The sequence below is a fragment of the Lepisma saccharinum genome, chromosome 24, assembly GCF_977018435.1.
Source record: "Lepisma saccharinum chromosome 24, izLepSacc3.1, whole genome shotgun sequence".
NCBI lineage: Eukaryota > Metazoa > Arthropoda > Insecta > Zygentoma > Lepismatidae > Lepisma > Lepisma saccharinum.
Genome location: NC_139252.1, coordinates 49822195 through 49848819, shown reverse-complemented (window position 1 = coordinate 49848819; position 26625 = coordinate 49822195). Strand labels below are relative to the sequence as shown.

At 40.8% G+C, this 26625-nt stretch overlaps 1 protein-coding gene across 1 annotated transcript in view; it reads right to left on the bottom strand.

The window, feature by feature from the left end:
* Positions 1-8382: 8382 nt before the first annotated feature.
* Rint1 (RAD50 interactor 1) overlaps positions 8383-26625 on the bottom strand; it is a 33795-nt gene continuing 15552 nt past the window's right edge. The window contains exons 8-12 of the mRNA XM_083110469.1: positions 25566-25731; positions 24022-24347; positions 13884-14049; positions 10699-10832; positions 8383-9100 (exon numbers count right to left, since the gene is read on the bottom strand). Coding sequence (XP_082966595.1) covers positions 8890-9100; positions 10699-10832; positions 13884-14049; positions 24022-24347; positions 25566-25731 — 1003 coding nt within the window. The 3' untranslated portion in view covers positions 8383-8889. The remainder of the gene's footprint in view (positions 9101-10698; positions 10833-13883; positions 14050-24021; positions 24348-25565; positions 25732-26625) is intronic.

Sequence of the window (26625 nt, the reverse complement as noted above, 5' to 3'; positions counted from 1 at the left end):
CAGTAGCCCTAATTTTAAATAAAATCACTATTGCAACTGAATTATTGTAGATATTATGGACAGCAGACTGAAAATGTTTTCTTTTATTATTATTTTAGGCTACAGAAATAATGGTCGAAGAGTACGTAAGAAAAACTGACAGACAGTCATGGCATAAGGACAATATGCAACATGTTATAAATGCACACATCGACTTTAACCCTTGGACGTAACGTTTTTTGGCCCGTTGAAGACATATTACAATGAAGAAGTCCGCAAATGGTTTAAAACCCATCCCGGGAGGGTAGTAACACAGTACCAAGTTGGCAGTTTATTTTCTTTGGCTTATGGAAAAGCTGCCTCTTTCAGCAAAGCCATTCGTGGATTCTCTGAAACAGGCATCTGGCCTTTAATCCTGATGTCTTTCCAGACCATATGTTTATGGCAGCGGCAACAACTGAAAGGTCTAATCAGGATTATGAAAAGAGACTGGGCATATTGAATGTGGGGGCCAGCCAGGAATTGATACACCTGAAACTGCAGCCGAATCATAATCATCTCCAGCTTTGACTCCTGTAATCGGAATTGCACAATCTTTTCCTCCGCCATCTGCAATGCCATCACCTTACGGTACCACATCTGTAACTGCAACTTCATCCCCTCATTGCTCAGATCAATCGATATATCACCACTACCCTCTACATCCCAGGCCAGGTCCTCCAGAAAAAGGAAGCATGAGGGACCATAAGTCTTAACAGGTAGCCCTTTTCCCACCGAAGTGAAGACAAAAGTTGCAGAGAAGAAACTATTAGAATCAAGACGGGCAGCTCGACAAGCCAAGATTAAACTTCAGTTAGATGATAATGACGATGATGATTATGAGCTACATGATAGTGATGACGATGCGCCATGCATCTATTGCAACGACTTATTCAGTCATTCGAAACCTAAGGAAACATGGCTGAAGTGCATACAAAGTTCAATGTGGGCGCACAGTGCTGGTGTACAGTGAGTGTGCTGGTGTACCAAAATCAAGGACATTTACTTGCGATTTATGCAAGTAAATAGTTTCAATTACGTGTTATAAATGGGTATGTCATTTTATCTACGTACCTCAGGTAAAATGACATACTGTTGCATTTTTAAAAAAACCTTTGTAAAGAGCATATAACATAACATATATTATTTTTAACTGTACCATATAAAAGGTAATGCTTTGAGTTCTTAATATGTAAAAAATAAATAAAGAGTTGCAATTAATAAACTTGCTAGAGCATTTTTTCCTTACCGTATGTCATTTTAGGACAGGTTCCCCTACTATGCCCCTTTTAAAAGTAGCACGTTATTAGTTATGTTCCTAATCATTGTAAAGGAATACCTCAATACCATCATGCCTCACTGCATGAAAATTTCAGTTTTCATGCGTTAAGTGCCGTTTAATGGAATTATAAGTAACAAAATATTCCGTAATAGGGGTCTCGGGGCCTTCCACTGTGGATTATTATTTATGTAATAAATATATAAATATAACAATAAAATTGTAAGATTGTAAAAACTGGTTGATGGAATTGAAAACCTGCCCCCCTTCCCCACCAAAATAAGTTCCGACGTCCCTGGACCTTTTTGTTCATTTTCAACCAAAAAATTGTCTTCGGTTGTTCAAGAATTCAAGCGAAAACAAATTCAGGACATTATTTTTTCGTGCAAGAGTGGGAAGGCGGGGGTTACAATCTCCCCCTTTGGCCAAGTTTATCTATCTTTATTTGACAAAATAAAGAACAGTGTATACGTGAAAATATGGTAATATGGAGAGACTACCAAAAAAAGAAAAAGACATGCACATCCTAGGTTACAGACTTCTTGGAGAACTTATCGGAACGCCACTGGTGCAAATATCAGCCATACAACTGACCATTGTGTAGCTGGCTTCAATTAGAAAAATACATCAATATTTTTCGCGTTCAGTTTACAATACATGGTCTCCTCACCGAAAGTTCTGAGTTCAAGTCTTTTGTATTTGTCCCTGTATCAATTTCATCCAATCGTTATTCAGTCTCATTGTCACGATTAAATAGGTATAAAAAGAATGTAAAGTAAGTTTCATGTACATGCAGTATATTAGTATTGTCAGACAGAAATAGTCATATATTATTGGTTTTAATGTAAGTAGTTCACCAGCTAGAAAAAACTACACTTCCAGGTTCTCGCTTTTGTTGTAGAGATGGTAGCGAGATCGACAAGTCTCAGAACAAGGTCAAACCCTTCAAGATGAGACAGACCTCGGTAAAATCGACTTACTTACTGTCAGTTTCTTGGTCTGGTTCGATATTTTGGTAATCTATAAAACTTGGAAGCGTTTAACCAAACCAAAATTTACTTTCATCTGACTTGTTCAACATACGAGCAAGCATAGACCCGCCTGATTAATTTGTTTATGGTAATACTTGCAAAGTAAATTAAACTTGTTTGTATTACATCATGCATGCATACAAAGCAGAACTCTATGCACTCCTAAAGGTTTTGGACTTTGCGACGTTCACGATTTTTAAATAATTATTTATGCAGTGTTTCTATCAGTGCCTTCCCGAGTCTGGAATAGCCGACTTCCAGATGCCCTGTCAGCGCATCCTTCGATGGCTTGTGTCATCTGAAAGGGCTGAAGTCCGCTTCTGCTGGTCTCCAGTCACGTGGGCATCAAGTGGAACGAAGCTGCGGATGCTGCCGCCAAGTCTGATGATTCAGATGGTGATGTTCACCTCCACCTACCAGCTATGGAACTGCCTAATGGTTTCCATTGTTTTCTTCTTGACACTTGGTGGGATCAGGTAATGGAGAACAAGCTTCGTGCTATCGGTGCATGGTGTTCCTCGTACTGCCCCTCCCGTCGAGAAGAGGCCACTTTAACTCTGCTTCGAATTGGACACAACAGTCTTTCAAATTGTAATTTGTTGCAGGGCTGGACGGCCCGATGTTCAGTGTCTGTAATCTCGTTTCAAATGTTCTAATTTAACTTTTCCAGCATTTTATCATTCATGTTGGGAGATGATGAATGCATTTTAACTATTTTAACAATGTTTTTAGCTTTGTGAGAACAGCGAAGCTTTTCCACTTTCTGAAAGCGGTGTATCCAGAAAGAAAATTTTGGGGGGGGTCCAGCCAGAGGTACCCATCCTCCAAGGTCAATGCTGCATTCCCCCTATAATAATACGACAGTTTTTCCTTCTTGAAATCGCAATTTCAGAATTGAATGTCTGTTGACACTTTTCAGAAGCAGTTTGAAATATTTGGTTGAACTCTTCATCTGAAATCTCCCGAAGTCTCTGAAGCAGTTCTGTAATGTCTCTTGGGCAGAGGTGCTCACAGGGGGGATTATGGCGCAAGTTGCACCATAGAGATTTTTGGGGGGATTTTTTCCCTTCAAATAATATAAAATTCAACAATTACATATGTTTCCAAAATATATGTAAAGATTTTACACCTTAAATGCACCATATTTAATCCATTAGATGAAGAAAAGAAAGTGTTTAAGGGTATTATTGAAGGTGGGGGGGGGGGGAAGTGGCGAGGGAGATATTCAACTTTTACATATTAGGTCTTAATTGACATGTGTGTTCTGGGGGGGGGATTCTCAATTAATTTTTGGGGGGACAGTATCCAACTCTAGGTCATAGATTATGGGGAGGATTGAGCATTAAATTGAGGGGATATCCAATTCTTGTGTATTGCTATTGTCTTAGACTGTTGCGGAAATTCTGGTGTGGAGACTGAGAATTAATTTTTTGAGAAGGCAATATCCACTCTTCAATATCAACAGTAAGTCTAAAATTAATTGAGTATTAAATTTAAAGGGAGAGATAGAAAGCTATTGATAAAGTGTTAAATCTTAGATTGTCAAGGGGATTCTGTAGAGGAGAGAGAGTTCGAACTGTATTTAGCGATATGGTATCCACACGTTTTCGACCCCGAACGGGCCCAAAGGAGAAGCTGGAAAACACTAAGAAAGTATCGACATCCTATTAAATTAATATTCTTGAAAGCCCGCAAAGAAATGGATGTAAAAATTTTCTTGCTCGCAATGATGCGTGTTTGGCACTTTAATGAGGTGAATGTGAAGTTTGTATACTATAGCTGCATTACAAGACAAGCGATATTCTCGATTATGATGAACGATTTTAGGGGTGGTCTTGAGTGATGGCTCCCTGTTGAGGGAGGAGGGCAGATCAAGTATAGTGTTCAGTAAAGCTAAGAATAAGGTTACTTTCGGTAGACACACTGTCATAATTAAATACTTTTTGCAGATTACAATATGGTTTGATAGCGCGAATGATATGATTTGGGGGATGGGCACACCAGCTCTTGGGTAAAAATGAGCAGAGGCCAAATTGTGATGAGGGCTCTAAATACTTTGACAACTGTACAGTAAAACTTAAAAACTTTTCACAGTTAAAGAGTACAATTAAGAAAATCCCCTTTTCAACTGAGGCTAGATGATCACGGGATTGTTCACTCGGACAGCTCCACTAAACTGACAAGGTTGAAAAAATTTAACAAAAAAATCAAGTGAATCATGTTTTCTTCTAGAAATCTAGTTTCACACACCGACAATAGTTTGTACAATATTGCCTCCTCAATGTACTGTCTGGTACATAATGCAATATATTTGTTTTTAGTATTTCACCTCTGCATGTATTATTTCTAAAAAAAAAAAAAACACAAACTGTATCAAAACAGTTTCTCTTGAAGTCAGATTTTCAGGCTGATATACGTAATAGTACCCATTGCGAAATTAAAAATCTTTTAGTGGATGTTATTTTCAGAATCCACAAACCGTGCGCACACAGAGAATTTTCTATACCTGCCACATCAAGTCTCTTATCGGAAAGTATGCTGAATCTACCATTGTATTTTGAAAAAGAAGAAAGGAATTAGGGTGGTCCAGACCCCCTGGATAGGTCCTTGCTTTCTGAGGGTATTTTTTATTCTGTCCTTACTCATGGGTCTTTTTAGACCCCCTTTTATTAACTTTCAGGTAATATTTTAGATGAGGGTTTCCCCATATACCTTGTACATTGTGGTTGCATACATTCAGGATAAAAAAATATTTTTGAGGATCCATAACGAAATGAGGCATCAAGCAGAAAAATACTATTGTCTCAAAAATCTTTACACATTTCAAAAAACATATGCAGTGGCACACTGTATATGTTGCTCATATTATAAATATTTTTTAGTCTTCAAGACGAGCCTGAGATGAAAACAGGACAGGCATTTACAAATCAAGATGAGAAGCTGGTTCAACGTTCAGTCGCCGTAACCTTGTTCCAAAAGTTAGCCCTCATTACTAGCTCTCCCCAGTTGAAAGCACTCAAACTCGAGAAAAATTTCAAGGCTTACTTTACTAACCCAATAACAACTACTTTATATTCTTTACATAACACTACACGTTATTAAATTAGCACACACTGGTACCTATTAGTTCACTGTGCCTTGACTCATTATGCCACACCTACACATAATGATGTAAATAGAGGGTTACTAGAAAAGGAATGGATGCTTTCAACATTTTAAACAAACCAAAGTATCGTTCAAATAGTCAAAAAAATTGTGCGATTTCTGGTGTGTCTAACTTACATATGTTCTGTGTGAACCTTATGTCAGATGACATCAAAATGTTACTCCAATTTGTTCCAAACTCATTGGAGCATGTCCTCGTCAACACTTGCAACAGCTGTTGCAATGCTTTTTTTTTAGATGGTTTATTCTTACAAGAAGTGGAAGAACAGAAACTCTGTATTTGATATAGCCCCATAGGAAATAATTGCAAATCCGTTATTTCTTATAGGAATCTGGACTTCTTGGTGGTCAATGCATCAGTGCCATTTTCTGGTTGGTTCAATAGTCAGTCCTACGTAGAGGTAGATTTTGATCCAGGTAATTTCAAACCTCCCTGTGCTAGTGACATAGATCTCCATCTCTGTCGAAATATTTTGCACTGTCTCTTTTGTAGTTCTTTCCACAGTCTGTTGTGGAATCTGTAATTCTAAACTTGTCCAGTCAACAACAAAGATAATGGTAGGCAAATTGTCCACCGCTAGTTTCACTACCTTTATATTCTACTTCTTGTGTTGTTTTAAGGAATGAAACTATGTTGGTTCAAAGCAGGCATTGTTCTCTGCTTATTGGCATCTTTATTTCAAATTATTGTCATCACATTGTGTAATTCAGACCGAATTAAAATGGTGGTGGACAATTCCGCCTACTGTTCCTCTCGCCGTTGGGTGTACAAGATCTCAATTAATTAAGGCTTAGCTTGAGGCTGAGTCTGTTACCGTTTCTTCAAGTAACTCCCCATTGGCCTCACAATGGTGTCAAAACAAAAAAAATTTGGAGCTCCCACTTGGGAACAAACCCAGAACCACTCTCACTAAAGGTTGGAGTGGTAACAATTACACCATGCCAAATTGAGGGATTTTAAAGGGATGCCATCTCACCCACCTTGTTTCCTGCATGGCAGGGGCAAGAGAGAGGGGGTGGGGGAGTGGGAACAACTGACAGCAAAACCTGTCTCTTGCTTTGTAGACAGTGAAGCAAGGGAGGGAAGTTAGCTACAAAGCATGCAACGACTGCAACAATAATACGAATATGGTGGAAGGGTAAAACAAATTATAAAATACGAAGCAGGCCAGCATGGAGTGAGTACTAACATATAATGCAAATGTTACTATTCTCCTTGTTCATTATTATCAGTGGAGCGAGCTGGAAAGTTTTTACTGAATATAAATGCGAAATAACTTCTAAACATGAGAGCATGTGTGTGTATTTCGAGCAAGGAAAAAAAAAATAAACAAAGATAAAAGTAAACAATGATAGGCCCATCTTGAATTTAATGACAAATTATTGTTTTTGGATTAGAAAGAAATAAATTTATGAAAAACTTGGTTGCTTCGTTCGCAATACATCCGTTACTATAAGACACACGCACTTCAAGTTATACCAGCAACAAAAGCATGATTTGTTACTGGTGACAATCAGGTGCATTGTCTGCTGCTATTACTCAGGTTTCAATTTATGAATCACTTCACTAAACCAGGATTCAAATCTTGGTCTGTCCATTTCTTGATGATAATCACCCTTTCTTTGCACGGAACAGTAAATATGCACCTTCAACAAAGACGTCATTTCATTGCCACCAGTGGGTGAAACAATAAGCCTCCCCATTCCCCTCTTCTTTTCTCGTCGGTTTCTTCAGCCCTGGCGGTGGTTTTGCACGGTGGTGTCCTTCAATGTTTGATTCAATGTATGCCATCCACCCCCCCCACCCAGAGTTAAAGCACGTCTCGTCCAAATAATAAACATGTTTCTTATCACGGCGATATCTTTTAATACCGCGGAGATTCTTTTGTTATCAAACAACAAACAATCGTGTCCTCTTCCTAAACTTAAACAGCAAATCATTCAGCACACGTGATACAGTTCGTGAGCACATTGACGGCAAATCACCTCACGCCCTGTTTTACTTTCATCATGTTGTCGTAAGGAGGGTTATGCATTTAAAACAACTTAACTTGATTTGAAGAGCTTTTCCCTTCGGATGAAGCCCAAAATAACACTCTGGTAAAACCGCACGCTGAACAGGAGACCTCGATTCAGCCATTCTCGCCGCTGTATAGCACCATTATTAATCAATCATGATAAACATACGGTTAAAATAGTGGGATGTGCAACACTGGTATCACGAATTCCACGTGCTCTGCAACATATTCAGTCTTGCTCGACTCGCTCTTGATCTTCAGCGATTCTTCAGCATAATACAAACTCCAGTTGGCGAATCTGCGGATCCTAGTTCTTCTGCACAGTGATTGCAACCGATCAAGTACATACCTGCTAATGGATGTATTATTTTGTCTGTATTTTACAAATTAAATAACTGTTTTCTTGCAAGTATGCAGTTGTGTCGGAATAGAACCCGTCTCAGTGGAACTATATTCTGTGCGCAAGTTTGGATCTACATATGCGAAAACCTGCTGCAAAGTTGACTTGATGCTTGGCTTAGTAAGATCAATTACAATTAGATATGAAAAAGTAATATTTTACTAATGACACCTTTTGTCTAGATTTCTGATGCTACTTCCACATGAGGCTCAATTTCTCCAATGACGCATTGAATTTCTTCTTTGAGCTCATCAGTGGTTGTCCAATTGTTGCCATACACCTTACCTTTCACACAGCTCCAAACCAAATAATCCAATGTTTGATATTTCTATTTTCTCTGCCAAAATATGGTTTTCACAGAACATGAATTAGCACAAGTTTTCATGTATGCACATGTAGTTCCAATGTATTTCACTCAAAAACTACATTTTTCATGGTCTGCAGCTGAGAACTGATGAACACTACTGTATATTGAAACAGTGTTGCCAGATTGCAACCATAGCAACATCTAGTAGCTTCTACTGGAAAGCCCTATAGATAAGGTAACAAACAGAAATCACCAAGGCAAGCTATCCTCTCGGCACCTAACTATAAAGAAAAGGTCACAGCCCTTGATGCAAAACTGCAGAGGCGCAGTTGGTAGGAAGTCTGGCTATCATGTACAAGACCTAGTTCGATTCCCAGGTGAAGTGACGTCTCACAATGTCCTTATATTTAGTTCTGCAGCTCACCAAGCATCTAATTAATGGACTATAAAAGTTGGTTCTAAACACAAAGGTTACTTGGACCTAGACCAATAGTGTTAAGGTCTGCACCACTTAAATATGCCCAAACCTTGACATTATTGGCAAAGATATATATTTACATTGCAAATGGATAAATAAGAGAAACACTTCCCTTTCTTCAAACCTCTAGCATCACTGTACAATTATTTCTGCATATAAATTATTTTACAGAAACGTGTGCAAGTCTTCACTGTCACGTTATGTTGAGATCTGTCCTTAAGTTCATTATTGTCAGAGATCTTTCTGGACTCAGCTTGTGGACACCCATCTCTGCCAAAACATCTTTTGGTTCGGGCATCTGGCTGACACTGTCCTCCGATGCAGCACTGGCCGTCTTGATGGTGTCTATCAGGAGCAACGCTGATCCTCGGGGAAGATTGAGTAAAATGCATGCTTCTTTTATCCTAGAACGAAAGAGTATGTTCTTTGTATTGAGGCAGAGTGAAGCCTTGAATTCTGCTCTTCTCAATTAACTGCTCAACAGTGTGCTGTGCTAGTTGGAGACACTATATTGGGCAGATGGAAGTTTTGTGTAATGTCTACTTGGAATTTGCGACCGTTCCAGGAACCACTGGTTGTATATTGCAAATAGAACTGAGCAGATACCGATGGATCGGTTGGATTTTACTTACCGATACCAGCCGATACTTTTCCGGCATTTTGCATTTTGTGGGGTCCAAAAAATACCATGCAGCATTTTCGCAGTATAATTATCCTGGAAGTTATGCCAAATGAGAATTTTCCACTTATTTTTCACCAATAAAAGGTAAAGGTAAAGATTCTCATGTACTTTGCACCATGCCATGATGCATATATAGGGTGATGGAGTTGGGCCCCACATATTCTATCGATCTCCGCCATTTTGGAGGTGATGTGATCAGCACCATGCTCTGGCTGCCTTTATCCCAACAGGGTTGTGATTGAGGAACACATATTTATAATCTGGTGTAAGTCTTGAATGTTTTGAAGCAAAACTGTGGTAGTTGATGTTTACAATTGGCGTGGAATAGCTAAGCTAATATTAGTTAATATTCAAGCATCGGTACAGGTGGAAATCGGTAAAAGTATCGGCATCGGTTTAAAGTGGTACTGGCTCAGCCCTACTGGCAAAGTATCTCCTATGGACAGATGAACCTAGAGCAGCAGTTCTTAACTTCTCATATACTTCTTTTGTCATTGCAGATTTCCAGGACTTACATCAATATTTAAAGTCCCAAAGTCGATCAAATGTTTACATAAAGTTACTCACAAATGGTATTTTATGAGACATACACATTTTTTTTACTATACTCTTATTTTCTATTGTAGCAATAAAAGTAAAAACATGATAAAACATTTCTTTCACACAACTATGCAGGGCCGGATTAAGACGAAATTGAGACTGATGCTTGAAATCTTCGGTAAACAATAAACACAACGACATTATAGTTACGACACAGCGCAAAGAATAACAGTAACTGTATAATAAGTAACGCTGTGTCTAGGCGTCCGAAATTGGGGCTCCAAATTTCATTCTAAGATTTATCTTCAGGTTAATGTAGCAAAAGAAAACTGTTCAGCTTTCGGAAAATTCTCGTCTGTTTTCATCTGGGCCTATCTCAGGAATGGGCCTAATGCTGCAGCATCAATAGCACCCACCTTAATCCGACCCTGCAACTATGTCACTATGAATGGCACCAGTACCTTCGAAGCCCTTTTCAATAGTTCCCAAAGTCTTTTTGTAAGTGAGCATAGAAATTCAGAAGAGCCCTTTCCTGAACTACATTTGGACAATGACAAACACAACCTAACAAATCTGTCTGTACTGTCCATATCTATCTTGATTCTTAACATCACCATCTATCTAGGTTGTTCTCAATGATGATGATGAAATAGATGAAGCAACATACACCCCTTTCACTCAGATTTGAACCTAGGACCCTGACTTCTTAGCAAGATGTGTGAAGTGCTGCTGCAGTCTGGATGATCAATATTCAATGAAAGGGGAAAAAAATGTACTTACTCCCTGAAATAGTTCTCAGGCTTCTGGGTGAACTGTCCGAACAAAGGGAAGAGGTTCCTGGTCATGTCAAACTGCAACTGGGCTGCTCCCCCCTCATTAAAATGGTTCTCCAGGATAACTTCCTCAAAAATAAACTGAAAAAAAAAAGATACAGAAATATTTAGCACATTTATCCACACTTGAATGCAAAGTAAAATAATTCTCACTAAAAAATAGGGGTTGGATACATTAACAGGTTCTCTACCAGTACAAAAACCAAACTCTATGATGCAACAGCCCTTTGAGGGACAAGTTCTGCTAAGAAGCTTTTTTCTTTCCTTTGGTGGTGCAGATTCCTATGGATGCAGTTCTTCTGGCTTTTGAGACCAGAGTTCGCAACTATTGTCCTCACCATGCTGAATCGACACACACATTTTGGAGCTCCATCGAGGATCGAATGTGGGCCACATTCACCTAAGGTTGACAAGGGGGGCAGAGGTTCCGAATGTGAGAGGCCTTGTCACCTCCACCCTCCCTAAGTGCCTTTGTGGCATTGTACAATGCAGTCACATTTCTGTTCACCTTCCACGGCTGAAAATAAAGTTCTCACCTTACTCCAGTGTTTCTCAACCACTGGGCCACGGCCCGATAGCGAGCCGTGGTATCAATCATACCCGGCCGCAGTGAGAGATTGTCCTGAAGTTTGCACCTTCAGCCGGAGTTGGCAACCACCTGGAAAGATGGCCTTATGTTCGGGGTTCAACAGCGATAAAAAGGAAATTCTTTCATGACAGTAGTTGTGAATGATCAAACAATCTAATGGGAGAGGGATTGGGGGGAAGGGTGCATTTGCTTCCTGCCTCCAAAGCATCAGATGGTCACCAGAATCAATTTAGTTTCCTCAGCAGTTTCATTAACAAATACAATTGGTGGAAATACTGTGACTAATTGGAATTTTTCTGTGTCCGAAACGGAACATGTCAATTAAATACCTTTGATATTTGTCAAGAAGCCTCAACATATTCGAACTAATACTCTCCATGATTTTGCCGTAATTTATTTATCAATATTAAATACCAAGGGTACATATTAATTAACGTATAAAATTTTAAAAAAATATAAAGCTATTTATGAGTAAAATTGTTGGGATCGGGACACTGATTTTTATCATACAAGTATGTGTGAAGAGAACCAGTTGCGCTGTTCCCTTGCACATATATTTTACAAATTATACGATAATCATGAATGTGATTTTACAACATGCTGAGAAGAAATTTATATCACATACTGGTGCATGTTTGTCATAAATTTTAATTACTGACATTGAAAAAAATTACGAACATCATGGACTGATGATCAGTGCTCCATCGAAACCACATGCTTTGAAATGCTACACACAAACGAAAGTGGCATGGTGTTTCACCTATTGACCGAAACCTTCGATGTCAATTTTAAACTGTCTAAATTAACATTGGCAATCTTGTATGTTGAAATGTTCTAGTCTTTTAGGCTGTTGCGCAACAGATTAGACAGAATAGCACAATGTGATAGGTTGTCTGATTGTATCTGTGTGGCATATATGCCTCCAGTAGCATTCTCCAATAGCTCAGACGTGGTGCTGTGCAGCAAACACTGACAAGCATGATACGGCAACATTGGATGATTTCTCACTTTGGTCAAGGAGACTGACAGTCTGGGTATGTGCCATCTTCATGAAACAACATTTTATAGTGGATGAGTAGTGGTTTTAGATGGATGAAATCACATGGTGGTAAGTTGTCATTAGGCTTCTCCAGGTGTCTCATGACATGTAAAGCAAAGTGTTGCATCGGACAGTTTCTGATCTACAGAAGGTTGTTCGCTTTATATCCGACCATTCTTGACGGGTACTCACCTTAAGAGATCCCGGGCTGCCACCACCGATCATGTTCTATTGGAACCCCAGCATTGTGGACTATCGCCCGGCATCGCAGTTTCCATTGCAGCAAGCTCCGGCGCAGGACAGGCATGGGATATTCTGTCCCACTCCTCCCTGCAAGCGTTCCATAGACCATCCAGGGTGCGTGGGCAGCGATGTTGAAGACGTCGTTTCAACAGTCCAAATGTGCAAAAATCCATTGGACTGGCATCTGGGCTTTTCACAGGTATGTCTTCAAACGGAATGACACGAATTCCTAATTCCTCTGCCATTTCCTGATAAAAACGTAGTGATGTTCTGGCGGTATGACTCAAAGCCTTGTCCATATGGATCATCACCTGGTTCGCGTCCATTCCATACAATTGAGGGATGTCTCTCCGATAGATAGGTGTCAGAATGGAGTCTTGGAAGTATCTGGCATTCACCTTCACGTTTTTGTCCACCTTGCGTATCATCAACTTATCCTCATATCCGAATCCAGTCACAACCATAAAGCCACGAGGGAAACTTTCCCTGCACTGAAAGTTGCAGCGCCCCTTGCCGTCAATGTCACGGTATGTGATCGCCCGAATGTGACTACCAGCAGTGAGATGGACATATGATTCAGACATTGTGACAACTTTCTTCCATTTGGAACCTGCCAGATACTTTTCATACAGTTTCCTGCAGTTCGTCTTACGTTCGGCAATCTGGCACGGTAGAAGGTGGTGTACACGGGCCTTCCGCACACACTTCAACCTGAGGCGCTTGCCAATTGTTTCGTTCACAGTTGACGGTGCGAGGTGAAATCTGTGGGCCATATCACGTTGAGTCCGGGGATTTTCTTGGCAAGCCAATCGACGGATCCCCCTTATCACTACGGGTGACACTTTGCTTGCAGCCCTTCTCCTGGTGGTTTTCGTGGGTGAATGTTTCGCAAGGAGACCCTGTTGTTTGTAACAGGCTACAATAGTTTTCGCAGTAGTCACCCCGAGTGTTGACTCATTCTCCCGACAGTTTCACAATGCGTACGTATGGAAACTTAGCATGGAAAAGGGCCATTACGTAACCCTCCCAATACCGGTTGATTTTCGTTGCCATTTGATAACATTCACTACCAACACTCATGCACCTACAAGGTCAGACACAACACTGCTCCGGCCAGCAGACCCATAGTTCCAGCATGATACGCAAGGTGGCAGAACCGAATCGACAATGGTCGGATATGAAGTGAACAACCTCTGTATTGCGTGTCCAGCCTTAGTCTTCTAGATTGTGATGTTTTTATTAGAGAACGTAACAAACTCACCTGGTTCAGCTGCTCACAGAGCATCTGCCACATCTCATTGAAGAGGGGCACCGAGAGGAGCTCCTGCAGTTCATTCAGCTTCGCAGCTAGAATCTGGAACATTGGGCAGACGCTTGGGGTTATGCTGGGATTCACAAAGTCCTTAGGGGACGGCATGGCAAACCACCTGGAAATGTACAAAAATGTCGAATTAATATGTATAACCTGTTTTCTTATAACTGAATACATCCAAAATAAAATTGCAGTGAAATAATTCTTCAATGCCTGAAGATGCGCCAGCTCTCGAAAGCCTGTCCAGAAATCACCCGACTGATATCTCAAGAAAACTTCTTTATTATTAAAATTACACAGGTTTACTAAAAATACTTCCAATAACTGTTAACAGTTGCTAACAGTAGCTACAATATACTAAGGGTAGCCTAAATAAAAGTTTTGTGGTATTCCTCTTGAATAAATGAATGTAATGGAAATTTTGAGTGCATCAGCACTTGGGCTATTTGCACCAGTCATGCATGTTGCCTGGTCCCTTGCCGTAACTAAAATTTTGGAGGACAAACATCGCCTTACGTAGGTTAAAAGCTGAGGCTGTGAAGGTGCACACGGCACATATAAGGACAAAACACAGTCATGCAGAGGAATTATACTGGTTGCAGAGCCAGATGCCAGAGCCTCGTTGCCCACCACCACTGCAGTAACCACATGGAAGCGAGCTTGAATTTTGGGTGCACCTCAAAAGCTCGAGTTTTACATCTCAATATTGCCAGAGGCAACGTATGAATGGGTACAAAGTTTGTTAGGAGTCCACTCAGATAGGCTATCAGGGCTAGACCTAGAGTTTAAAGTTGGAATCCGAACCACTGTGCAACCTCCACCAGCACCCACGAGCCATTGATTACTGTTACAGGTGTGGAAAGGAAGGGGAATCTAAAACGAGTGGCCACAACAATCCCAGTCAGCAGTCGTCTGCTTCAATGTGTGATGTTTAGTTTGAAAAAGAGACACACTGGTATGATGGGATGCCTCCATTTGACGAAAGGATTCATCCCTCGTAACTTCCATGGCTCTGCTTCATGATGGGGTGAGACTCCAAATAGAGACAATTTCTTGCAAAACATGTGTAACGACCCTGCCTGGTCGCCATTTAATTATTATTAGACCTTGCGTGGTCACTATATTCTTTTTAATCTGATGAAAGAGTTAAGCGGAATGTCCCTGCGAGGCGTACGCTTTTAGTTTAAATGTGTTAACGGATCCACCTCTACGATAATTAGTTTCGCTTATTATTTGACCCTGCGTGGTCGCTGTATTCTGTAAACGCTAACGGATCCACCTCTATGTTTATTAGTTTCGCTTATTATTAGACCCTGCGTGGTTGCTGTATTCAGTAAATGTTATTAATTATTGTCATTTACACTGTTCAACTCGTTGTTTAGAATTGCAGAGTCCTGCGAGGCTCATTATTAATTGTATTGTCTGAATGCACACAGTTTTGCTTTATATTAACGCGTGCATCTAGTGATTTTCCCACTAGTGTTTTCTTGATGTCACTTCTTGGGTGTTTCTCAGTACGAAGGTTGCTATATGTAAAAAAATGAGTTAGCAACGCGTACTTGTAGTTAAAATTTTCACCACCCATGCGCCACCGCGAGTATAAAACCCAGCGCAGCGAGACCGGAGCTCAGTTGGCTCCCTGATGTCAACAGGCAAACATCCAGGGTTAACTGGCCTCCCAGCCTGAGAACTAGAAGCCATCCCAGAAGGAAGGACGGAGAAAGAAGAAAGAAGGAGAAGAGCCTAGCAGCAACCTACCTACCTGGTCCGCTCGCTTAGGCTGATAGGTGCCCAGGTTCTACCTGCCCGGCTTGTCTGGGAGCACCCGGACCTTCCTTTTCTAACCTGCCGTCCCTTCATAGGAGACACCGGTTGGCTTGCCAACTCCCAGCTAACGCCGGGGTGTCGCGGCATCCTTTAATCCTTTTAACCTGCGCCCGTTATTCGGGAGTACCGATTGGTTTCGGCCAATTCCCGGCTGTGGTTGGGGTACTACGCACAACCTACTCTCTTTTACAGGGGAACCCGTGACGTCAGCAGCGACCAAGGCCCTAAATAAAATTAGGTCCCCATACTCCCCCTGGCGCCTCACAGCGAGGAATAAATTGGATGTTCCCTGCCCCCCCTTATCTCTTGGTGAACGTGCGTGGAACAGGTAAAAGCACGTGTGTGGTACAAGTAAATGCACGAGCGTGGTAAAGGTTTCAGGTAAAGACACGTGTGTAAGTGTGCAAACGGACACCCCTGTGTTGAGACAATAATAAACATATATAAATACATATATTAAGCTGGTATAGTATTTCCTTACACCCAGCAAGCCCTGAGATATTTCTGAGTCCATGTTCTGCGGCTGACAAAAAGTTAGTGCATATGGGTAGACTTTTGCCGTCCTACTAATTAAAGTGTTTAGAGTGTGGTAATTGTGTGTAGGTGGGACGTTGCATAAAGTTTTTGGCGCCATAACGTGGGGCCTCGACAGAACTGTGCAATTAAGTGAAGCCAACCGAACCGTGCATTAAAGGGACTGTCCAGTGAAAGTGAAAGTGTGGACTGTATTAAACATGGATCAAGAATTTACTGGTACGAACCTGAGAAGTAGAGGGAGGAAGACCATGGATTCAGAGTCTGGATTTGGTTGCTGTGAAGAACTGGGAGAAGAGGCAGCACATTTCCAGTGTTGCCAGTGCCAGCGCCAAATTCACTGGAGCTGTGATGGAAAGGATGTGGCTACCTTCCCTGCTGTAGGAGTTAAATGCCAGACGTGTGAATCTGCTCCGCTGACCCAGGTAGCGGTGACCGCAATACAAGAACCAAGTCCGCTGACCAATCCTCCATCAGACCATGGGTTATTGGAATGGTTGATGAAAGATAGGGAAGATAGAAAGAAAGAGAGGCTTGAAGATGAAGAGCGCAGGAAGAAAGAGAAACAGGAAGAAGAGAAAGTGCGCAAAAGAGAGGCAGTTCAGGCTGAAAAGCTGAGAAAAAAGGAACTGATGGAACTTAGATCCCTAATAGAGTTTCATGAAGAGAAAAGGGAGCTAGAGAAACGAGAGATTGAAGAGAAAAGGGAAAAGGACTTTGAAACTCTCCGAGCTTTAATTGAGAGCCTAGAGGAAATAAGAAAGAAAGAAAAAGAGGAAGAAGAAGCCAAAAGACGGAGAGAGAAAGAGGAAGAAGAAGAGAAGCGTAGGAATGAACTGCAAGCCCTCTTTGCCCAGCAGAGGACTGACATAGAAGGTCTTAAGGCCGGAGTAGAAAGTATCCAACTTACTTCTCAGCAAGAGATAGCAAAGGTTGAGGAGAGAGTAAAAGAGGTACTTCAGGAAAGACTGGAACCATTATCTCAGTGGCGCGGACAAGTAGAGATTACAGTGGAGTCCATTGAGAAAGCTGTCCAAAACTTGGGTGACAAGACCGAATCCATCGAGAAAGTCGTGCAGGAACAGAAGGAAGTGATGGAGTCAATAACCTCAACTCTGCGGAAGGACGTAGAGCAGGCAGCTGAAGAGAAGGTGAATTCTCTTAGGGTAGAGACAAGGAAGCTCGAAGTATCTCTGCGAAGAGAAATGCAAGATCAGACAGGAACATTTGTCCAGAGGGTAAGTGAACTTCAGATTCAGTTCCAAAGATTGAATGTTCAGCCAGAACCCACTCCAGATGTTCATTCCAGCCCTTTTACTCCGGATAGAGATCTGAATCCGGATGCTACTCCTTATGAGCCGCCCAGGTTAGCTGAGGAACCTCTATTCGCTGCCAACAGAATGAAGGCTGACGGAAGAAAGAGGCCTCGATACGATGATACTTCAGATGGATCGCCACCTAGAAGAAGGCCAGATTTTAAGATGCCTAGAATGGCGGATATCGCCCACATTCCTAAATTTAAAGGCGACATTGAGGCTCAGTCAGCTGAAAAATATCTTCGGGAGCTCAACGTCAGCTTTGAACTTATGCAGGTACCCGAACATTATAGGCTAGAGTTGCTTCCTAGAGTCTTCACTGATAAAGCTGAACACTGGCTTGCAGGAAATATTGATAGTTTCGTGAATTATGCTGACTTTTGCGCCAGGTTCAAAGAAGAATTCGCTTCTGAGAAGGCTAGACAACGGCAGCTAACAGCTGTGAGAAACAGGAAATATTCCAGACTTGTCCACGAAAGTATGGAGAGCTTTGCCTGGAGCGTTTATGCGGCCTATAGAAACCTGAGTGATAACTTTAATGAGGGAGAAGTACTTAATTTGATCATAGGACAACTTCCTTATAGAATGCGAAACCTTTGTTTAGCACATGCGCCCAGAACGGTAGATGACCTAACCCATTTCCTGAAGGATTTTGAAATCTATGACGAGCCAGATGCATGGAGGAACAAAGATGAACCGAAGGGAAAAGAACAGAATCCCTCAAGGAACTATAAAGTCCGGAACATAGAAACGAGGTCAGAAGGTAATTACCAGCGCCCTCAACGTTTCACTAATGAAAGAGGAGGCAGGCGTGAATTTAGAAGAAACTCTTTTCGACCTTACCAAAACCAAAGACGTAGATCTCCTGACCCAAGAAGGATCCGTGAGGGTAGAAGTAGCCCTAGTCCTCCGAGACGACGATTTACGGGTGAGCAGAATGAGATTCGCGGACCTCCATCTCCTAGACAAAACATTACATCGGAGCAGGAGGAGGCCGTAGAAACAGCGCAGGAGTTTCATCAAAATCAAAGGTCCCAGTCTAGCCAGACAAACTAGGACCTTGTCTAAATGCTTCGTTCCTGTTTAGGCAAGGGACTTCGATGGAGCGGCCCAAATTAATAGATAAAGATGTCCAAGAGTTACTAGTAAATTTCCAGCTAACAGAAACTGAAGAAACCATTTTACAAAAGGAATTGAAGTCTGCAAGGGAATCCAAAATTAGATACAGATCTCCGGTAGTGCAAGCTAAATTAATGGACTTTACAGTGACCTGTGTGATTGATACTGGAAGTGAATGCTTGATCCTTAATTATTCAATCTGGACTAAGTTAGTTGATAAGATACCTGGCATACAGATCCAGAAAGTTCCAGAGGTGCGATTGGTAAATTTCTCTGGAAGTCATAAGAAGCGTGTCATCGGAAGTAGACGTGTGGGACTGGAGATCGGAACTGTGAAATATATTGTTACAGATCTTCTTTTAGTCATGAAATTCATCGAGCAGCACGATGTAGAGATGCGATTCAGAAGAAGCTCAGTGAAGTTATTTTTCGGGAGAACTCCTGATCATGAGGAAGGGAATCCTCTGAATATTGAAGCAGTGCGGTACATCCACATGGCCCAGGAAGAGGATGTTGAGATGTATAAATCCGCGGACCTACGACGGAAAGTAGAGTCAGTAGATATTTTGACTGGTTCCCAAACACAGGAGTCGAGAAGTGTGCTGGACTGTACTCTGAAGAGAATCCCTGAAAAGCTCGTGCCAGTGAAGGAAGATAAGTGTGAGATGTTGCAATGTACCGAAACTGTTCTTTACACGCCGTATTCTGTGCCACTTTTCCTGATGGAAGTTCTGGAGAATAAACTATATCTGTGGAAGACTTGGAACATCATCCGACTATCACGGTATCTATTTGTGAGTGTATTGGTTATCAGCTGGCTAGTTACTTTGTTATTACAATGTATTATTCTTGGGTCACTAATCCATGTATTCATGTCTAACGAAGTCCTTGATCATTTCAACTAGCCTATCAACGAAGTAGACCCGCAAATCTCCAACTGGAATCAAAAGCTGTTTCTAGCCAAGTCCAAAGAGCGCTCTAGAAATATCAAACGAAAATTTAAGACTAAAGGCCATGCGCTCGAGCTGCACGAAGACGACTTGGTTCTTGTTCGAAATCATAAGCTTAGTTCGAGGAAGAATAAAACAATAGCTAAGCTCTTCGAAGTGTATATTGGACCTTATTTAGCCACTGATCTTCGGAACAACACAGCAATGTTAGTTCACCCCAGGACCAGGCAACCCGTCGACCGAGTCAACTTCGACAACCTTCGCCTCTACAGGTGTTCATCGGAGCGAAGAAGAGAAGTGGTAGGGGAAGAAGATGACTTAGTGACTAATATGTAGGAGAAACAGACTCTTATTACTGTCATTTTTCTATTGAATTTGAAATCAATGTTTCATGAAAATTTTTCATAAATTGTAAGATTTAAATTTCTTCAAAATTTTCGCCCGAGGAAGGGGCATATGTAACGACCCTGCCTGGTCGCCATTTAATTATTATTAGACCTTGCGTGGTCACTATATTCTTTTTAATCTGATGAAAGAGTTAAGCGGAATGTCCCTGCGAGGCGTACGCTTTTAGTTTAAATGTGTTAACGGATCCACCTCTACGATAATTAGTTTCGCTTATTATTTGACCCTGCGTGGTCGCTGTATTCTGTAAACGCTAACGGATCCACCTCTATGTTTATTAGTTTTGCTTATTATTAGACCCTGCGTGGTTGCTGTATTCAGTAAATGTTATTAATTATTGTCATTTACACTGTTCAACTCGTTGTTTAGAATTGCAGAGTCCTGCGAGGCTCATTATTAATTGTATTGTCTGAATGCACACAGTTTTGCTTTATATTAACGCGTGCATCTAGTGATTTTCCCACTAGTGTTTTCTTGATGTCACTTCTTGGGTGTTTCTCAGTACGAAGGTTGCTATATGTAAAAAAATGAGTTAGCAACGCGTACTTGTAGTTAAAATTTTCACCACCCATGCGCCACCGCGAGTATAAAACCCAGCGCAGCGAGACCGGAGCTCAGTTGGCTCCCTGATGTCAACAGGCAAACATCCAGGGTTAACTGGCCTCCCAGCCTGAGAACTAGAAGCCATCCCAGAAGGAAGGACGGAGAAAGAAGAAAGAAGAAGAAGAGCCTAGCAGCAACCTACCTACCTGGTCCGCTCGCTTAGGCTGATAGGTGCCCAGGTTCTACCTGCCCGGCTTGTCTGGGAGCACCCGGACCTTCCTTTTCTAACCTGCCGTCCCTTCATAGGAGACACCGGTTGGCTTGCCAACTCCCAGCTAACGCCGGGGTGTCGCGGCATCCTTTAATCCTTTTAACCTGCGCCCGTTATTCGGGAGTACCGATTGGTTTCGGCCAATTCCCGGCTGTGGTTGGGGTACTACGCACAACCTACTCTCTTTTACAGGGGAACCCGTGACGTCAGCAGCGACCAAGGCCCTAAATAAAATTAGGTCCCCATACTCCCCCTGGCGCCTCACAGCGAGGAATAAATTGGATGTTCCCTGCCCCCCCTTATCTCTTGGTGAACGTGCGTGGAACAGGTAAAAGCACGTGTGTGGTACAAGTAAATGCACGAGCGTGGTAAAGGTTTCAGGTAAAGACACGTGTGTAAGTGTGCAAACGGACACCCCTGTGTTGAGACAATAATAAACATATATAAATACATATATTAAGCTGGTATAGTATTTCCTTACACCCAGCAAGCCCTGAGATATTTCTGAGTCCATGTTCTGCGGCTGACAAAAAGTTAGTGCATATGGGTAGACTTTTGCCGTCCTACTAATTAAAGTGTTTAGAGTGTGGTAATTGTGTGTAGGTGGGACGTTGCACATGATTGGGAACAACTTAAGCCCTTCTTAGACAGTTTTGGCACGGTGTCAAATGTTTTGAAACTTCTTCCAAGCTTTATATTCATAGTTTTGTTATTTTATGTTGCATTTTTCCAACTTGTGACGATGAGGATGTGATAATTTCATCAAACTCACATGTAGATACAGTGGAAACTTGATAACTCGAACTTGAGGGGAAAAAGGAAAAAAATCGAGGTGTCAAAGATTTCGACTTACCAAGGTTCGAGTTGAGTATTTGAAAATAAGATCCTTAGGAAAATATTTGGACCTAAAAGGGATGAGTAGACAGGTGAGTGGAGAAGGTTACATAATTTAGAACTACATAATTTGTATTCATGTCCAGATATTATTAGAATAATTAAATCAAGAAGACTTAGGTGGGCAGGTCATGTGGCACGAATGGGAGAGGAAAGAGGGTTTGCAGGATTCTTGTTGGGAAACCTGACGGTAAGAGACCTGTAGGAAGACCAAGACGAAGATGGAGGGACAACGTTGAGATGGACCTAAAGGAAATCGGTAGGGATGGAAAAGAGTATATAGATCTTGCTCAAGATAGGGACAGATGGAAGGCCTGTGTTGCTGCAGCCATGAACCTTCGGGTTTAAGAAGACTAGAGTTAGTTAGTTAGTTAGGTTCGAGTTATTGAGGGCCAAAATTGCCGACTTCGAGTTATAGAGGTCTAAACACATTAACAATGATGGCAACATACACGGCATGGTGGGGGGAGTTCAAGTCCCGACACGGTTGTTGATCACCTGACATTGTACGCACGCACCCTACACTTCGACTTATTGAGGTCCGTGCGACTAAAACTTCGAGGTGATTAGAATTTAACTTTGACGCATAGAGGTTTTTCAAACTGTACCTTCGAGTTATTGAGCTCGAACGGCATTCCATACACTCTCCAAAAATTCTTCTTATCAAGGTTTTATTCGAGTTGTTGAGGTAAAATTAGTATTGAGTGTTATGGACAATTCAAGAGGATTACAAAAAATCAACTTATCAAGGAATTCGAGATGTTGAGGTATGAGTTATCAAGGTTCCACTGTACTCACAAAGAATCCCATGTCCAAGCCAGGAATCAAACGCAGGAATTTTGGAGTGAGGTGAGGATGAAAGTTGACCATTTATCCAGCTCAGCAACCGAAGCTGGCCCTCTTCCAAATTTTGAAGGTACTGAAGAGACACCATTACACAAATAATGACGACATGAAATGTGTTCATATGCAGGGTAGAGATTCCACAGTATGGCTTCTTCACCCTGGTACAATGGTGCAAGTGACCCATTCTCAGCAAGAAATAGGTTGGTAAATAGGGTTATCTTTGCCTTTTTACCTATAATGCTATTTGCCACCAAAATGAGATGTCTTTTTGCTAACAAAACTATAAAACTTATTCTCAGACTAAACCCAATACAGTGAAACCCAAATTTTACGTTCCCAGATTTTACATTTAATCTTGATGATCCCAACACAGCAAAATGTCACGAAATTTTCCTCAATTTTACATTTTCCTGCATTTTAAGTTCTTTCAGCGTGGTCCCTTTAAAATCGAGGTTCCACTGTACAATTTATTTTAAATAAGGTGCTGGGCCTATGAGCAGTTTAGTTACCTTTAGTGCAGATCAAAGCAATTCAAAAACCATAAAAAAAAGAAGTACAGTATTATGAAAGAAAAATGATTGATTTGGTGTTTTAAGTCCACTTTATGCACAGTAAGGTTAATCGGGAATCTGAACCACTATGTGCCTTCACCAGGTATCGAACCCGGGACCCCTTGATTACAAGGCGACGACGATAAAAGAAAAAGAACTGCAGTATACACCATATTTGCCGGCATATAAGATACACACTTTTACTTTCGGAATAGGTCTGAAAAACAGGATGCATCTATTACGCTGATACTTCAGTTTTGATAACTTTCATTTCTGGAAATTTTCTTCTGCGTAAGAAGATTTCTTTCTTGCTTCCTTGCGGTGTGTGACGAAAAAGATAAATGCATTCTTTCCTACTTAGATAGGTAAGTCATTTGTTGAAAGCAGACCTACATACTTGTATTACTTTATGATTTTCTTTTGATTTGTTGTTTTAAGTCCACTGTGTGCACAGTAAGGCTAATCGGGACTGGACCTATAGTTTAAAGTGGGATCCGAACCACTATGTGCTTCCACCGGGTTTCGAACTCGGAACCCCTTGATTACAAGGCAACGATGCTACCACTGCGCCATCGGGGAGGCCCTTTGCATTACTTTATATTTGAAATACTGTAAATTAATTATAAATTCAGTGATAAAGCTCATTCATCAAAAATTTGTACAAAAAAGGGGGTTCATCTTATGCACCAAATATGGTAAACTGTGTAAAGCAAATGAGCAACATAATTCCCCCTACACAATAAGAAAACATAATACGTTCCACAAGATTTCTATCAACACTGTTACATGGCATGTTGAAATAAAATGACAGACTGACCAATATCGACTTACTTGTCTTTCCTGTACGGCCTACTTTTCGCCTTCACATCCAGCATCACCGCTTCACAGATCGTGTGGAGCAAATCGTTCTTCATTAGCGTTAAGAGCTCCAAAATTTCATCAAAAACCGTTCCCTCGAGGTCCTCTATTTTCATATCTTCCGTAGATTGATTCCCGCTGATAACCTGGAAATTCTGTGCAGCTTTGTGTTGCCCTCGTGAAAGGGAGTAGAAACCGTCCTCCATTTCACAAACTTCCATTTTGTCCTTGGAGGCAGCCACTTCCTGGCTTTGTAAATTCTCTCTCTGAGCCTTGTAGTATTGCAACTCCAAGAAATGCTAAACAAAGAAAAGGGCATAATCACACTAGATTTTTTTTACAAAAAGACCATAACAAATGCTATGTTAAAAATACACCTGTTCTTTTTCTGTCAAATGTCTTGTACGGAAGGATGCACAAGTATTGCCCGGCAAATTGTCCATCATAATTATCATTAATTTTCCTCTTGCATCCTGTGTGTCTTTAAGGAATAGATTTTTAAGTATATTGGTGTGCAGGCTGTCAGTAGCTTGTTTTGAGTTTCATTTCAATTCTTGAAACCCTCATCGCATAAAACAAAGAGCATGAATATGGTGGACAATTTGCTTGGAAATACTTATGCATCCCACTCTACAAGTTTCATTTTACATGTGTTTAAAAACCATTAACTGATTATTTTTCCAAATACATCAGTTCTTTCCTATATTTTAAAGTCATTTATTGCTGTAAAAAAAAGGTAAAGTGTTCCCCTGTGCATTGCACCACGCCATGAAGGCGTATAGGGGGTGTTATTAATGTAATATATTGGATTTTAGAAACGTTTCCAAGGTTGTATTGTACAAATATCTCATATAAAAAGTATTATTATTATTTATTTCATTATTAAGATATTCATTAAGAGTCAGAGAAATATTTGCTGACCTCCATGCTGGAGTGGTTGACACGGCATACTATGACACCAAGCATCCTGGGTTTAAACCCAGCCCGAGAATGGATGTTCTTAGAGTGTAGCTTCATCACTCAGAAACAAGAGTGAGCATTTCTCATATCACATACATGTGATTACAAAGATGAGCACAAATACAACCTCCAAGCATTTTGAGGTTGAAAAGCTACGTAAAATAACTAAAAAATATATAATACAAAAAACAGGTATATGATCCTCAGGTGGAAAAACAGACTGCAGTGAAACCTGACTATTTTGTATTTTTCCAGTTCCAATGCAATAAGAAGATAACATTCTCTTCTGGATTTTACATTTTCCTGTTTTCGGTTCTTTAGCTGTGGTGCACTAAAAAAAAGCATAATTTGGGTTTCACTGTATGTATATTCCTTGAACGTGCACAAAAAATTGGCCTTCCACACTAGATTTTCATTTAAAAAAAGAGTTTACAAACTGTATCACAATGAATTTCAGGTTTGATTCCTACAAGGGTAACACATCAGTGATTCAGATTCAAGTTTTAACAAAAACTTGATAAAAATAAAACAAATGGAGAAATTGAAGCATTCCTTACAGGAAGATCACTCCACTCCTGCAGAACGGAGGCCAGGTAGTTGATGGTGTTGAGGATTGGTGGCAGAGCAGACGAAAGGGGATCCTGTCGTTCCTCGTGCAGCAGCTGAAGCAGACGAACACGGAACTCATCCAGCAACTCCAGCTGAAGGTCCAAGAACTGGATCCTGTTGAGGCAGTGCAAAAAAAAAAATTAAAAAAAAATGTTCATGACAAAATTAAGCAAACATGAGCATATAATGGTATTAACTCAGCTCTATCACTATCAGGTGATCCTAGGAGACTCGGTGCAGTCCTAGTGCCATTTTCAGATTAAAAGGAAGTTCATGATTCGACAGTGTTGCCATTCAAGTATTTTGTACAATACACTCTTCCTTACATCATACAATATGAAAAGTGGTGAAAATGATTATTGCCTAGCAAAGAGGTATAGTACGGATTTCCTATTAGCTAAGCACTAGAGCTACATATTTATGGCGAATAAAACATCAAGATTTCAGCACAAAAACTGGCACATTTCAGGTTCAAAAGCTACATATAAAATGGCACTTTGCTGTTAAAATGGTGAATACAGCTCTACATTTAATTTTAAAACAATACTTATTATTAAAAATAAATGTTGCCCTTCTAATAGAACATTTATGTAGTTATCAGAGCATTAAGTTTATTCCTGTGTAAAAGGGGCCATTATTGCTTCTCAAAAATTTACAGCGGAATTAATCAGTTTTGCATGACTAGCATAACTCTCAGGAAAATTCAGTCTTCAGAAAGTGTCGCATTGGTAAATAAAGTCTAAATTTGGTATTTAAGAGCTTATTTTTTGTGACAAAACACTGTAGGAAAATGCACCTCATACCTTTCAAAAACATGAAGAATGAACACGACAGTATGTTATTTCACATTTTGCGTTTCTATCAGAAACGAAGTATCATGCTTCTACTGATCACTATTTTTTCAATCACGGGAATAAAAACAAACACAAAGTGACACATTGCTTTAGGTTGTTACATTACAGTGTGAAACCCAGTACTTTTTAAAGAGTTATGGCCAGGGTGAGTTCA